This window comes from Quercus lobata, chromosome 12, assembly GCF_001633185.2.
Source record: "Quercus lobata isolate SW786 chromosome 12, ValleyOak3.0 Primary Assembly, whole genome shotgun sequence".
NCBI lineage: Eukaryota > Viridiplantae > Streptophyta > Magnoliopsida > Fagales > Fagaceae > Quercus > Quercus lobata.
Genome location: NC_044915.1, coordinates 15,882,896 through 15,897,977, shown reverse-complemented (window position 1 = coordinate 15,897,977; position 15,082 = coordinate 15,882,896). Strand labels below are relative to the sequence as shown.

Here is a 15,082-nt window from a genome sequence, read left to right as displayed (position 1 = left end):
ACTAATTAAAAGAAAAACTACGAGTTTTGGATAGAATCAAGACCTTGTATGGTCCTCGGACTCAAGCCTATGGGGAAACCAACTACTTAAAAGAAAAACTACGAGTTTTGGACAGAACCAAGGCCTTGTATGGTCCTCGGACTCAAGCCTATGGGGAAACCAACTACTTAAAAGAAAAATTACGAGTTTTGAACAGAACCAAGGCCTTGTATGATCCTCGGACTCAAGCCTATGGGGAAACCAACTACTTAAAAGAAAAACTACAAGTTTTGGACAGAACCAAGGCCTTGTATGGTCCTCGGACTCATGCCTATGGAGAAACCAACTACTTAAAAGGAAAATTACAAGTTTTGGACAGAACCAAGGTCTTGTATGGTCCTCGGACTCAAGCCTATGGGGAAACCAACTACTTAAAAGAAAAACTACAAGTTTTGGACAGAACCAAGGCCTTGTATGGTCCTCGGACTCAAGCCTATGGGGAAACCAACTACTTAAAAGAAAAACTACGAGTTTTAGACATCACCCAGACCTTATATGGCCTACGAGCTCTATCCCATAGAGGGATTACCCATTGATAATTGGGTTAATCCCTAGACCGAATGGAAATCCCGGTCTATTCTCGGATCCTCAATACCAAGGGAGCTAATGCGAATGTGTTGGGGCCCGGTACAACCGTACCTTAGTCCTCGGATCAGAGACCAGGGTTTATCAAAATACGGCCAAAGTTCCCCACTACTCGACAACCCTCTCAGATGGTTTATTTTGGGTTTCTCATTCTCGGATGACTACCTCACGCGCATTATAGAACACTCAGCTGTTGTCTTGGTTAGTCTCATAAGTTTAATCCCCTATTGGTTGGTATTATTATATTTGATAGTCTCAATAAGTTCAGATTAATAGCTTTTGTTACAAGGTTTCTTGCCCTAAGAATTATTAAAGAAAAATATACATGAAATACATCCATTCACGAGGTAATTACTGTAGAAAAGAAAAATATTTAGAAGGAAACAGAATTATCTTTTATTAAGACAAAGAAATGGTACAACATACAACGTACAATGAAGGAGCTCAAGTAAGTCTATACTAAAGGCTAACCACATAAACAAAAAGAAAATATACAAAGAAGAGGTGCAGAGAAGAGAGATGCAGTAGTCCTAAAATATTGTCTAAGGAAACCATTTCTCAATACTTTTACATGCCCATAACTCAGGCAGCAAAAGAACTTGACACAGGATTAACACCTTTGAAGAAAAGGTGCAGGGAGCGGGGTATTTGTAGGTGGCCACACAGGAAGTTGATGAGCCTCCATATTAGCCGCGCTCGCGATAGAGCGGCTAGTGCTGATGACGGGAAATCCCACTACTGTCGCACCAAAAGTCTGACGCGACCAGTTCCTGCTTCGGATTTTGACTAAAAGAGGCGGAGGAATCGCTCTCACCTTGTGAAAACAGAGAACTGTCTTGAGTCTCTGTCTCCCCTGCCCTAACCGTGCCATCCTGAGACTCGGAGAGACCCAGTGCCTCTGAAGCGGGTGTGGTTCCTTCACCCCCACTCGTGCCTCGAACATATTACTCTAAGGTTTGATTGCACTGGAGACGAGGACTAGGAGCGCAGCTGAAGGGTTGAGAATTTGAAGGGGCCAAAGGATTTTATACGTGAAGGGAGTAACCTCCTATCCTGCTTCTTATATAGAAGGCAAGTTGGAGACATTTAATCTACGCAGGTTCCCAAAAAATGCTACAGACGAGACGGTTTTTGCTCAACTCCCAGCGCCGTCTACAGCCATAAAGTTTGGATAGCCTCGTGAAGGGGACATATTAATGGCGCGCCTCGAGCACTGAAACGTCGAGGACGCCGCGTGAATAAATCTAGGGGGATGTCTCATAAGCGTGCCTCCCATGCAAATGGAGAAACCCCGACATTAATGAAGTGCAGAGCTGGGCGAGCCATGGTTTGGGCCTAACATCACCAAAACCCTCCTCCCTAACCACGAGGTCGGGCAGTAGGATTTTGAGGGGCTATTGTGGGGCTGGGGAATTTGTGGTCCCGGCCCACTTTATATTAGGGCCCAAGGCCCAGACCGAGGAGACCTATTGTCGAAGACGCGTAATGAAAGCCCCAAAAAGGCCCAAGGATGTGGCCGAGGACGATCTCACGCTCAGCATCCCACAAGACACCTAAAGAAGAAGGACGAGTTTAATGCAGGGACAAAACAAGTGAAAAAGCTACCAATACTGTAATAAAGAACTCTGCGTCTGACAGGCCCATGCTCTTCACCATACTATTCAACTTTTACGTCTACTCCCAACCACTTTAGGTATGGGCTGATAGGACAAGTCTCCATCCCAGAAAGTAAAACTTACACGTGGACATTGAAAGGGAAGTAACTACTAGTATAAAAGGGAAGAAGAACCAAGGGGGAAGGGGATCCCCCCAGAGGGAGAGATCCTAAAAAATGGAGAAGGAGAAGAACACTAAGCTCCTCAGACGGGGTTCGAGGACAAAAACCTTATAGGTCGCACTGAAGAAAGGTTTTGTCATTCATGCCAGGCCCACCTTCGTATGAGCTTCCATAAAAACCACGATTACACTACTGTCCAGTGACCAAGGCCAAGCCTTTCAAGTCCATACTCTACAAATTATATTGTTCGGGCCCTTTACATACGAGCCCAATGTTATTCTTGGGTCATGAATAATCGTGTCCCTACATAAACATAATTGAAGTATTTGAATTCAAATAGATAACAAATACAAATAGGAATGAAACATTTGAATACAAATGAGTGGTGAGAATAATGGTTTTTTTTTTTTTCTTTTTCCTTTTGTACGAGAGATAGTATTACTGTTTTAACCTTTTTTTGTTTTTTTGTAGCAAAAAAAAAAAAATTAACTAAAGAGTATTATTTCAAAATTTGTATGAGGATATTTTGATACGCCAAAAATTAAAGACGAAATAGAAGAATCTTTTTATTAATTAATAGTATAGAAGATATTCAAAACCTAGAATTACAAGGTTTCTCAAAAAAAAGAAAAAAAAAACAAAACGTAGTATTACAAACCAATAGTTCCAGAAACTGCAAACTGGATATTTATTACACTCCAAGACCATAACAATGAATATTACTAAGAAATTCCAATATCAAACCATGACCATCATGAGGATGCCAAAAAAAGCCACCATCCACCCATAATACACAGGTGCAACGCTTCTCCTTGCGGCTGATGTGGGAGAAGGCGCAGGAGACTGTCCATCAAACACTGTTATGGCAAGCTTTTGGTTTCCATTTTCACAATCATTGGGAACACAGCAAATGTACCATTTTTTTCCTGGGGTTTTTAGGGGAATCACATCGTTTCCACTTGTAAATTCCACAGATCCAGCCGATGCGTTACAGCGTTGGAAGTCTGTGCCATTGACTTTAAAAACATTGTGTACTCCCTTTTTATGGTTAAAAACTGCACCAAGAAATTAATCTCTTCTATCATCAATCAGAATGGATAATATGTACCTGTCGATTATATTTTATAATTAAAACCTGGGTATTATTTTTGTGCAATATGGTATTATATTAATAATTAACCACCAAATTATAGTTAAAATTTTATTATTTGAGTTAATTAGATAGAATGATTTCCATTTCTGAACTTCTAAAAATTAAATCCAACAACTTTTTATTGTTAAAAATTATATATGTCTTACTATGAAACAAACTTTTTTTATATTATTAATAAATTATAAGTAATAAAATGATAACTCATCACTTTATTTACAAACATAGGTAATTCAATCTTAAACCTTTTTTTTTTTTAGTATAATCAATTCAATCTTCTTTTTTTTTTGAAAAGAATATTAAATTAAATCTTAAACCTACATGAGTATATTATATAATTAAAGCGAACTCCATACTCACAAGCTTGTTTATGAAGACATAATTATTTTTAAACATAGCTTGTTTTCTAAAAAAAAATTAAATATAAATAAGTTTTTTCTCGAACTATTTTCATAATCCGCTTGTTTCATTTACAATTCTACTTAAGGAGCAGTTTTGGATTAGATATTCAGAGTTAAAGGCAAAGCATTTGAGTTGACAGCATAGTGAAGAAAGAGGTTTGAGAGCTAATTTACGGAGTTGGTCACCGACATGAAACTCCTTCCCATCAGCCCAAGTTTGGTAATCAAAACCATTGGTCCAACCTTTATCGTCACCAACCACGAAATCTGTGCCCAAAATCGAAGGAACAAGAACTGCTAAAATGGCAAAAATGAAGAATTGGGTGGAGGCCATTATAATCAGAAGCTCTAAGTTATCAAATAGATTCTCTTATGTTAGCTTTATGGAAGTGCTTGCCTAAGTGTTAAAATTGTGCCTATTTATAGATTTTTGGCGTGTATTAATTAAAAGTTCAACAAATTGACCGTCTGTGGACGGCAATGCCGATTAATAAGATCCTTGAGTTTTACGAGAGGCTAATTCTTTTGGAGCTGTTCACATGGACTTTTTCTGTGACTAGGTCCATGAATATAAATTCATTTTTAACATTACAGTTTTGAGTCTTTTGACTGGTATAGACTTAGTTCATTGGTGGATGATTACTTTTCATTATCAGATTAAAATACTAATTGATTTTTTGTGTAAAGCAAGGATAAAACCCCAAATATTTTATATGACAGGAGACTTTATAAATTGAGATAACTGAAATTCAAGTTTAGGTACTCGTTTGGTTATTCAAAATTTTATACAAGTAGAAGAGTTAAACCATAATTCTCCATAATTTATGGGAGAACTACACTTTTACTCAACTTTAAAATCTCAACTCCTTTAACTTCAATTTTATTTTTACACAATTCATTTTATAATCAAAATAATCCAACGGATGCATATAAATATCTATTGAAAAGACACATCTAGGTTTTTAGAGCATGGTAAATTTTCCATTGAAATTTATATTTTCCGAGTCAGTTAAATTTTTTATTTTTATTTTTCAGTTTAGTTACTGGAAGCATCTCTTGGATTGTTCTTGCTAATGCATTACTGTAAAATATACTAGGCAAGTAGTATGTTTAGTTATTGAAAGCATCGAGCATCGGTGTTAATTTTATATGTCTTCATTGTTGGCAAAACCGAAGCACCATTGTGTTTGGTTGGTTATAAAAGAATATGAATTAAATATATGTAAAACCTGCAGGCTAAAAATGGCTGGCAAAGAAAATGAAACGTATATATATAAAAACATTACAGAGTGAACTGGTCATTTTTTTTTTTTTTTTTTTTTTGAAAATCCAGTGAACTGGTCAATTGATTTCTCTTAATAAGGTTGAGAATTATTTTTATATAAATATTATGTGATTTGAAAATTTGAATTTATGATATTTGCTCTGTGATACTTTTTTTAAAAAAAATAAATTAACTTTATTCAACACAAATTTAATCCTTATCAAGTACAGCTTGTATGTATGGTGGAATAGACTCCATCCAAACTGTTAAATCATCGTCAAATTGTGCTTGTTGAGCTAGAGCATGGGCAACTTGGCTGCCTTGTATAATAAACGCTCTTAATTATAAGACCAATATTCTAATTGGTTTTTTTTTGGTTGTTGTTGTTGTTGTGTATGAAAAATTTGAAACTAAATCTCTTATAATTTATAAGGTTTAAAGATTAAAGATAAATAAAATGAACAAAGATAGAAAATATAGAAATGATAGAAAAATGGAAAGATATAAAATGTTTTAGTTTTTCTTCATGTGTGTTTGGTAGAGAGAATGAAGAAGTGAAAAGATAGAAAATATGATTTAAATAAATTTACTATTATACCCTTATTACATCAAGAGAGGATAGAAAAATATTTTCTATTATGGAGTTATTTTGATTTTTTTTGTTCAAGGCCTCAAGCCTTTGTAAACATATGTGTGGAGGACCATAGCATGGTTTTAATTTTTTGTTATGTTGTGTTTGGTTTAAATGAAATTGTTGTTCGAAAAACATTTCTGGCATTTACGGGTGTTTTGGCCAACTGAAAATGTTAGTTAATTCAAAAATTGTTTTTTGGTTAATGGTAAAATAAAGGCACTTATGGCAAAAATTAGTTTATACTTTCATTTTCTATTAACCATTTTCCACCTCACCTAAAAATCTTCAATTGAACTTCTACCCCCCACATTTTTAGGAATTGGAGAAAGTAGAAGAAAATATGTTTTCCATAACATTTTTAGGAACACAACCAAACACCTGAATATGTTTTCTTTTCTAGAAAATATTCACCTAAAAATATTTTACGATCCGAAAATATTTCCCGTTGAACCAAACATAGCTTTAGTTCTTGATTTTTGTATCTCTTTCTTGATTAAAACTCTTCTATGGTTAACATTTTGTTTCCTATTTTTCCTCCCAATTTGGGAATTAAGATGAGTTTTGTTAGGCTTGAAACTCAACCCACTCCATTCTGATCTCCCTCATTTCTACCAAACCAAATAATGGAAAACTCTCATTTTCCATCCTCTCTATTCCACCCGACCAAACAGGCCATTAGACTTCACATCATAGGTTAGCCGGTACTCCATCTAGTGTAATTGGGCTAAATAATTTGATCTATTTCTTCTCCATTTTAATCCCTAATTTGATCCTCAAAAGTCAATATTGGGACTATATTGAATTTAACAATAAGTTTAGGGGCATAAAATTCCACACAATTGCTGATCTGGGCCGATTGGATTACCATTGGGACCTAAGTTGAAGATCGCCCAACCCATATTTGTTTTATACCATGATTTTCTTTTGATTTATTTGTGTGGCTTCTTTATTAGCCTATGTGATTGATGCAGAATAAAAGTTTTGTTAGTGGTGGATTCATATGAAAGTGATGTTACCTCAATTACAAATGTCTTTTTTTTAATCATCTCTAATAGGCTAAAAACTAATTGACCCCCTTGTGATTAATTAATTGATTAATTAGCCATGTTTATGAATTAATCAAATTAACATACAAATGCGTGATAGCATAAACAAATCACCAATAAACTAATTATGCAGTGGAAAATAAATTTGACATGGTGATTTGTTTACGAATGGGGAAAACCTAACAGCAAAAACCCCACCGGGTGATTATTAGGTCACCACTCTCGAAATTCCACTATTATCAAAACAAACGGTTACAAGTAAAGGAATCTCAGTACCTTATACCAACCTACAGTTGAACTCTTACCCCAATACCCAATTGGACTTGTTCTATAGTGACAATTTTCCTTTTTGATGCACGGCTCCCAAGTACGTGACTAATTAATGTGCGGATCCCAGTATGCGACTTCAATCACTAACTAGAGAAGGTTGTTGGTTGCAAAATTCTTTAGTTCATCTCAACGATGAAGATCAAGAAGATGCTTAGTCACAAAACCTTACGGTGCACATACACAGCAACTTCTTCATAAGAATGATGAACTAGGACAAAACTTTGTCTCCGGTTACAAATTGCTTGAACAAACTTTGCTCAACATTTGTGCAACCTGTATACCCTTTGACGACCCTTAAAATAATCCTTTTATATGTCCAGGGTTAGAAGAAAAGAAAGCCCAAATACACAATCACGAATTAAAGTCAAAATAGAACTGGAATTCTATTTTTCATAAAGTTCGACAGATACTTGTCTGTTGAGATGCTGTCGAGCAACTGTCGAGCCACGGGGCTGGAACAGCTTCTTAAGCTCGATGGATAGCTAGCTGTCGAGCTTTAATAAACAACACTTCTTCAGCTTGAATCTTGGACAGACTTGCATGTCTTCAACACTTGATCTTGAAACACAGTTTCTTGAAGTATTAAACATATCCTAGATCTACCCAAATACAAGCAAAGTGCATTTTGTCAAAGGATAAGTCAATTACATAAAATAGTGATATATGTTCCTAACAAGTGAATCACATATGTCCTAACAACCTCAATCACATGCTTGATATTTTAACAAATTGTGGAGTTGTGATAATTATTATTATTATAAAAGTTTCCCAAACATTACTCTTTTCAAAACAATATCTTATTGGTCTCATAAATTAACTTTATTTCAGAGTTCAAAAAGGAATGAAATTAGTAGATTATTAAGGCATGAAATGGAATTATTTTATATATATGCGTGTGTGTGTGTGTGTGTGTGTGTGTGTGTGTGTGTGTAAAATGAAATGAAAATTTTTAAGTAATGAAATGGAATTAAGCAATCTTTTTTTTTTTTTTTTTTTTTTGAGAAAGGAAGTAAGTAATCTTGTTTGGATATTTTAAAATAAATGCATGAAATGTAAGTAATCTTGTTTGAAGTAATATAGAGGAAAATGAATGATATCATTTTATGATGATATTACTATTAGACCCCTATTTTAAAATAATTAAATGACTGAATATATAGGGGTATTTTGGGAGTTTCAATGAAAATTTCATTTCTTCTAATTCTTTCAAATTTTGGAGGAATGTAAATTTGATCTTTTTAGGGAATAGAGAGAAATGAATATTCTTTCATACCCATTTCGTTTCCTTCTACTTAAACTTCTAAATAAGGAAATGATCATTTCATTCTTATTCCTCTTCCCAAATAGAGTTCATGAACCCTATGAATCAAATAGCCAAATGCTATATAAGAAAGTAAATAATTTCAGCAGGGAGACCTTGTTGCCATTATCTCAACTTACATTTATGTTCTTGTAGTGCATGACTATGAGGACATTCTTTGGTTCCCAATCAGATTCTTTGATATATATATGTGTGTGTGTGTGTGTGTGTGTGTGTGTGTGTTTTGTCCTTAGCAGCTAAGCGGTACCATGGTTTGTTGTCAAAAATACACTACTATTTGGACTTGTTCTCTTTAAAGAAATTCAAGCCTTTGGTTGGCTAATTTTTGTAACTGATGCAAACCTTCTCTGACCTCCTACCTAGAACAAAGTTTCCTCCTCCCTTAAAAACAACAAAAAAGTCTTTCTTCTTTTCAACGTGAGATTAAACATTTCTCTAATTCTTTATCTTTTATATTAACTCTCATATCTTTATATTTATGTTGTCATATTTATTCATTTTTATTGGATAATATTAAAATCCTACAACACCTTGCATTCCTAATCTCCGTCTCCTTCTCCTGCATACTCAAATGCATATTCTACTACGACCTTGTCAAGAGAGAGTACTTTTCACTTTGTCCATCCGGGTTAACATCTTCTTTGTCCTCAGTGATCACTGTAGAACTCATCTAGGATTTGGACCGACATTCAGTTCTAGTCAATGCATGGATCATAGAATTTCTTCAACAGGGACAGAGTGACAGTTCCTTAACAAGAATAAATCTCTCTAGTTGAAAAATTGTATTATTTGAAAAACTTTCCTGGTAAAAATATGTAGTTGATCATTTCTGAAAGATTGCACATAGCTGGCAAGGACATTCAAGAATAATATATATGTAATATGTTATTTGATTATAGTCGGGATGTTGACATGTTGTTTTGATTGTTTGCTACTTCTACAATGGCCAAGGGAGTCAATACTGTACCGGATGTTGTATCGGTTTGGCCAGCGATACGATATATTTCGGATACCGGTCAATACCGGTGTACCGTTTCAGGTTTACCGCTATTTTTTATATTTATAAATAAATAAATAAATATATATATATATATATTGTAGGGCGTAAATGATTTATGGGCCAAGCCGAGGAGGATTATGGCCCAAGTTCAACAAAATAGCCTTTGGGTACCGCCGAGGGTAGTTCAGTCCTCGGCAGACCCAAAGTTCCCCCTCGTAAAGAAGGGTAAAAATTGTATAAAACTGAAACTTGGAAAAAAGATCTAAAATATCCGGGGAAAGCTGCTGTTATTATCATTTAATGTTCTGAACCCGACAGGGCCGCATTCTTTGGCTTTTACAACCACCCCCAATGACTTTGGGGGATAGACTGATGGGACAAGTATCAGCCTTGGAAAGATTGACCCTACACGTGGATGAAGGATAAATGGATACAGGCGAGTATAAAAGGAAAACTAAGTAATCTTGGGAAGGGGCTGGGAAAAATGGCCAAGAAACGAGAGCCTCCCAGCTCACCTCCAGGAGAAGTACTCTAGGGGTGACGATCGTTTAACCTTGTATGAACGCCATGAAAAACCCACCGCCTATCGATCAAGGCCTAGCCTTTCAAACCCACGCTCTACAAATGATATTGTTAGGGCCGTTTTACGTGCGAACCCGACACTGTTATGGTCCGCCACGAATCGTGACCCTACAATTGGCGCCGTCTGTGGGAAAGGCTTGCGTGTTGGCGCAGGTGGTAGGTTGAAACACTTCCTCTGTTATTTCTAACCGTTGGTTATAGAGTTCAAGTATAAAATCTCACTAGGGGCTACGTTTCTTGACGAGGGGCTTAGCTGAAGAGCTAACTCCCCTAAAAGATAAAGCTCCTCGTACAGAACAAACTAGGCGCTTGGTAACGTTAACCGTATAGATAAACTCAAGGGGCTTGGCTGAAGAGCTAGCTCCCCTAGAGCTAAAGGCAAGCCAAGGCCCCATACAAAGAGAAAACTAGGTTTGGACAGAACCAAGGCATTGCATAGTCCTCGGACTCAAGCCTGTGGGAAAACCAACTACCTGGATGTGGAAAACTAGGTTTTGGACAGAACCAAGGCATTGCATAGTCCTCGGACTCAAGCCTGTGGGAAAACCATCTACCTTGATGTGGAAAACTAGGTTTTGGACAGAACCAAGGCATTGCATAGTCCTCGGACTCAAGCCTGTGGGAAAACCAATTACCTGGATGTGGAAAACTAGGTTTTGGACAGAACCAAGGCATTGCATAGTCCTCGGACTCAAGCCTGTGGGAAAACCAACACCTGGATGTGGAAAACTAGGTTTTGGACAGAACCAAGGCATTGCATAGTCCTCGGACTCAAGCCTGTGGGAAAACCAACTCCTGGATGTGGAAAACTAGGTTTTGGACAAACCAAGGCATTGCATAGTCCTCGGACTCAAGCCTGTGGGAAAACCAACTACCGGATGTGGAAAACTAGGTTTTGGACAGAACCAAGGCATTGCATAGTCCTCGGACTCAAGCCTGTGGGGAAACCAACTACCTGGATGTGGAAAACTAGGTTTTGGACAGAACCAAGGCATTGCATAGTCCTCGGACTCAAGCCTGTGGGAAAACCAACTACCTGGATGTGGAAAACTAGGTTTTGGACAGAACCAAGGCATTGCATAGTCCTCGGACTCAAGCCTATGGGAAAACCAACTACCTGGATGTGGAACCAACTATGACACGTAAACCTCAAAATCCCTCCGAGGAGGACTCCTAGTTCACAAATGGGTTAATACCTTGAATGCATAGATTCCATAATCTACCCTCGGGTCCCTAGTGTCAAAGGGGTTGATCCGGTACGACGCAATTCATTATCCAAAAACACAATCAAAGTCCCTCGCTACTTAGCTACCCTTTCAGACGAATTATTTAGAGATTATCGTTCTCGGACATTGGTCTAGCATGCATCGCGTAGTACTCAGCACTTATTCCGGTTAGTTCCAAGAATTTAATTTATTGAAAGTTATCATTGTTATACTTGATAATATTTGTGAGTTTGAATTAGTAGGAACCTGTATTAAAGCATTTTTTCTGCTCGGAATATCCTTAAGAGCAAGCTTGCATTTAATATTCATGCATAAAGTAGTTGTTACGGAGAAGAAAGATATGTATAGAGAAATGGACTCCTGTTCTATTAAGACAAAGGAACAGTACAGTGTACAATGAAAAGCTGAAACAAGCTTACACTAAAGCTGACTACATAAGTAAAGGGAAATACAAGCGAGTGGAGAGAAAGCCGTGGGGACAGCTCAGAGGAGAGGTTGGCTACTGCGCCAAGTTAGGTTGGCTACTGCGCCAAGTTGTTGTCTAAGGAAACTATTCCTCGACACTTCTGCATGCCCATAACTCAGGCAGCCAAAGAACCTGACCTCACGCTAACACCATCTACAGAAAAGGCGCAGGGAGCCGGAAGTTGGGAAGCCCCCGCAAGAATTTGCCGGTTACAAGGTAGACAGTGCTGATGGTGGAAATTCCTTCTTCGGACATATCAAAAATCTGGCATGACCAGAACCTGTTTCGGATTTTGACTAAAAGGGGGGGAGACACCCTCCCCCCTCCGTAGAAGTGTAAATTTCTCTTAAGTTTATGCTTTCTTGGCCCGTGCATCACTCCTTCGAGTCTCGGGAGGACACGGCGCCTCCGCGGTGGAGAAAGTTCTTTTTCCCTAACCCTCGCCTCAAACATGATTTCCTAAAGGAGGAAGCTGAAGGATTTGTGCGTAGGAAAAGTAACTTTCTCTCCTATTTTATATCAAAAGATAAAATAGTAGCATTTAATTCACGCAGCGTCCCAAGGAACGCTACAGACAAAATGTCTCTGGCTCGATTTCCAACGTTGTCTGCAACCCTGAAGTTAGAGGAGTCTCGAGAAGGCGCACCTCGAATACTGGGACGCCCAAAAAGTATCGCGTGGCCTGAGAATACGGAAATACCCCCTAATTTTGGGCCCAGTCAACTCACGGCCCAGGCCCGATTCAGCACAAGGGCCCGGGGACAGAACCTAGGTCTTGAATGGTCCTCGGACTCAAGCCTATGGGAAACCAAGTACAAAAGATGAAAATTACAAGTGTTGGACAGAACCTAGGTCTTGCATGGTCCTCGGACTCAAGCCTATGGGGAAACCAAATACTTGGGTAAGTAAAGGTTTGAATTTCGTAAGATGGGCTACTTGATAAAAACGTCAAGTCACTTCGTCTACGGCTTAAACACCATAGAAGGTTAAGGCCAATAAGGGGGTAAGGAAGGTGGTGGGACGCCTCAGCATTTAGTCGTATAAGAGGGCTATTCATTTGGCAGGGGATATGTCCTCGGACGGTTATTTCTCACACGGCATCAAGCCTTCGGTTCTCTCCTCGGCTAGTTCCGGGTAAGTACTATTTTTTACGGGTCGGCCTTATTGTGCCAAGCACTTCTATTAAAGCTATGGCGACATCATTTTATTATCAAATATTTTGGTCTTAGTCGTCATTGATTTAGATGCTATATTATTGTGCCGAGCAGCGCTTGCAAATTTATGAAAACATAGAGACATAACATGCGAAATAAGGTAGACAACAATTTTTATTAATATAAAAAATCATTACAACATACAAAAAGGGGCTCAAACGAGCCTATACAAAATGTAAACTGCCTAAGCAACCATTACATCTGTAGTACAGAAAACTAAACTGTCAAGCGTCTTTTAAACTCGTCTTCAAAGTTTCTCCAATCTCTGCCTCATTGCTGCTCATACTAAGAGTAGGACTCACTTTAAAAAAGAAAATGAATGAAGAAGAAGGAAATAGTAAGGAAGAAATCAATGACGAAGATGAAGGGGATGAATAAAGAAAATGGAGGACATGAGTAAAGAAGGAGGAGAAGAGGAGAGAGAGATGAAGAGACAAAGAGAGGAACAAAAGATAGAAAAGAAACAGCACCAGGGCGGAACTGGTGCTGGGAAGACAATAAGAAGAGGGAGGGGGAGGGCACCAAGGAGCAAAAGAGGGAGAAACAGAAGCACTTAGCCCCTGCCTCAGCCCTGACTCCTAACACGCCGGTGCCATATTAGGTACGCTCGTGAGGAGCCGGATGGTAACGATCTTGGGTGTTCTCGACTCAGTCACGTCGAAAGTTTGACGTGACGAGTCCCTGCTTCGGATTTTGACTGAAAGAAGGATGAGGTTGATTTTGAGTTTTCGCCATCCTTGTCCCGATCGAGCCATGATAAGCTTTATCGGAACGTGGCGTTTTTGGGAGGGGTGGGGCTTTTGCATCCCTTGTTGTTATGGTAAAGTATTTTACGATTAAGTGTATAAACCAGCGAGTAAACCGAATCCTAAGGGAGGCTAAGTATTCCAGAGTCGCAGGGGGATGAAAAGGGATTTTTGGTAAAAACAATAACCTCCTCCTGTCCTACTTATACAGAGGGCGGAGCGGGGGGCATTTAATAGGTTCAGATCTCCAAAGGAATCAGCAAACCCAAACACGCCGGTTCCACTTCTCCACCCCATCAAAATAAACCGTCGAATTAAAGTAGTCTCGTAAATAGTGATTATTCAAAGCGCGTTTTGGATACCCCAAGCGATAAGAACGCCTCAAGCGCGAAATTAAAAACTATCTCGTAGACCGGTGAATCTCTTGGGCATATGAGAAACCGCCAGCATGTTTAATAGGCCGAATAGATTAGGCCACAGGAAGAAGTTTGGCGTCACCAAAACCCCCCTGTCCAGCCCAGAGGTTGGACAGCCGGGTTTTGAGGGGCTAATGTAGGGCGTAAATGATTTATGGGCCAAGCCGAGGAGGATTATGGCCCAAGTTCAACAAAATAGCCTTTGGGTACCGCCGAGGGTAGTTCAGTCCTCGGCAGACCCAAAGTTCCCCCTCGTAAAGAAGGGTAAAAATGGTATAAAACTGAAACTCGGAAAAAAGATCTAAAATATCCGGGGAAAGCTGCTGTTATTATCATTTAATGTTCTGAACCCGACAGGGCCGCATTCTTTGGCTTTTACAACCACCCCCAATGACTTTGGGGGATAGACTGATGGGACAAGTATCAGCCTTGGAAAGATTGACCCTACACGTGGATGAAGGATAAATGGATACAGGCGAGTATAAAAGGAAAACTAAGTAATCTTGGGAAGTGGCTGGGAAAAATGGCCAAGAAACGAGAGCCTCCCAGCCCACCTCCAGGAGAAGTACTCTAGGGGTGACGATCGTTTAACCTTGTATGAACGCCATGAAAAACCCACCGCCTATCGATCAAGGCCTAGCCTTTCAAACCCACGCTCTACAAATGATATTGTTAGGGCCGTTTTACGTGCGAACCCAACACTGTTACGGTCCGCCACGAATCGTGACCCTACATATATATATATATATATATATATATTTATATGTATGTATGTGTGTGTGTATATATTATAATAAATATAAAAGTTTATCATAAAACATTTCCTCAATTCAGAATTAATTATTCATGGTTTTAGACTTTAGTATCAATTAAAAGAAAAGAAAA

At 38.4% G+C, this 15,082-nt stretch overlaps 1 protein-coding gene across 1 annotated transcript; it reads right to left on the bottom strand.

Annotated features, from left to right (window-relative positions):
- Positions 1 to 3,139: 3,139 nt before the first annotated feature.
- On the bottom strand, positions 3,140 to 4,286 carry LOC115970286 (mavicyanin-like). The gene is made up of 2 exons (XM_031089941.1): positions 4,127 to 4,286; positions 3,140 to 3,456 (listed from the first exon to the last, which is right to left on the bottom strand). The coding sequence occupies exons 1-2, from the start codon at positions 4,284 to 4,286 to the stop codon at positions 3,140 to 3,142; spliced, it is 477 nt and encodes a 158-aa protein (XP_030945801.1).
- Between the last annotated feature and the right edge of the window lie 10,796 nt (positions 4,287 to 15,082).

Excerpts from the sequence above, each read along its gene's own strand:
- LOC115970286 (XM_031089941.1), bottom strand. The coding sequence starts at position 4,286 with ATGGCCTCCACCCAATTCTTCATTTTTGCCATTTTAGCAGTTCTTGTT. Across the intron at positions 3,457-4,126 it reads TCATGTCGGTGACCAACTCC|TTTTTAACCATAAAAAGGGA; the intron begins GTAAATTAGCTC and ends TTCTTGGTGCAG.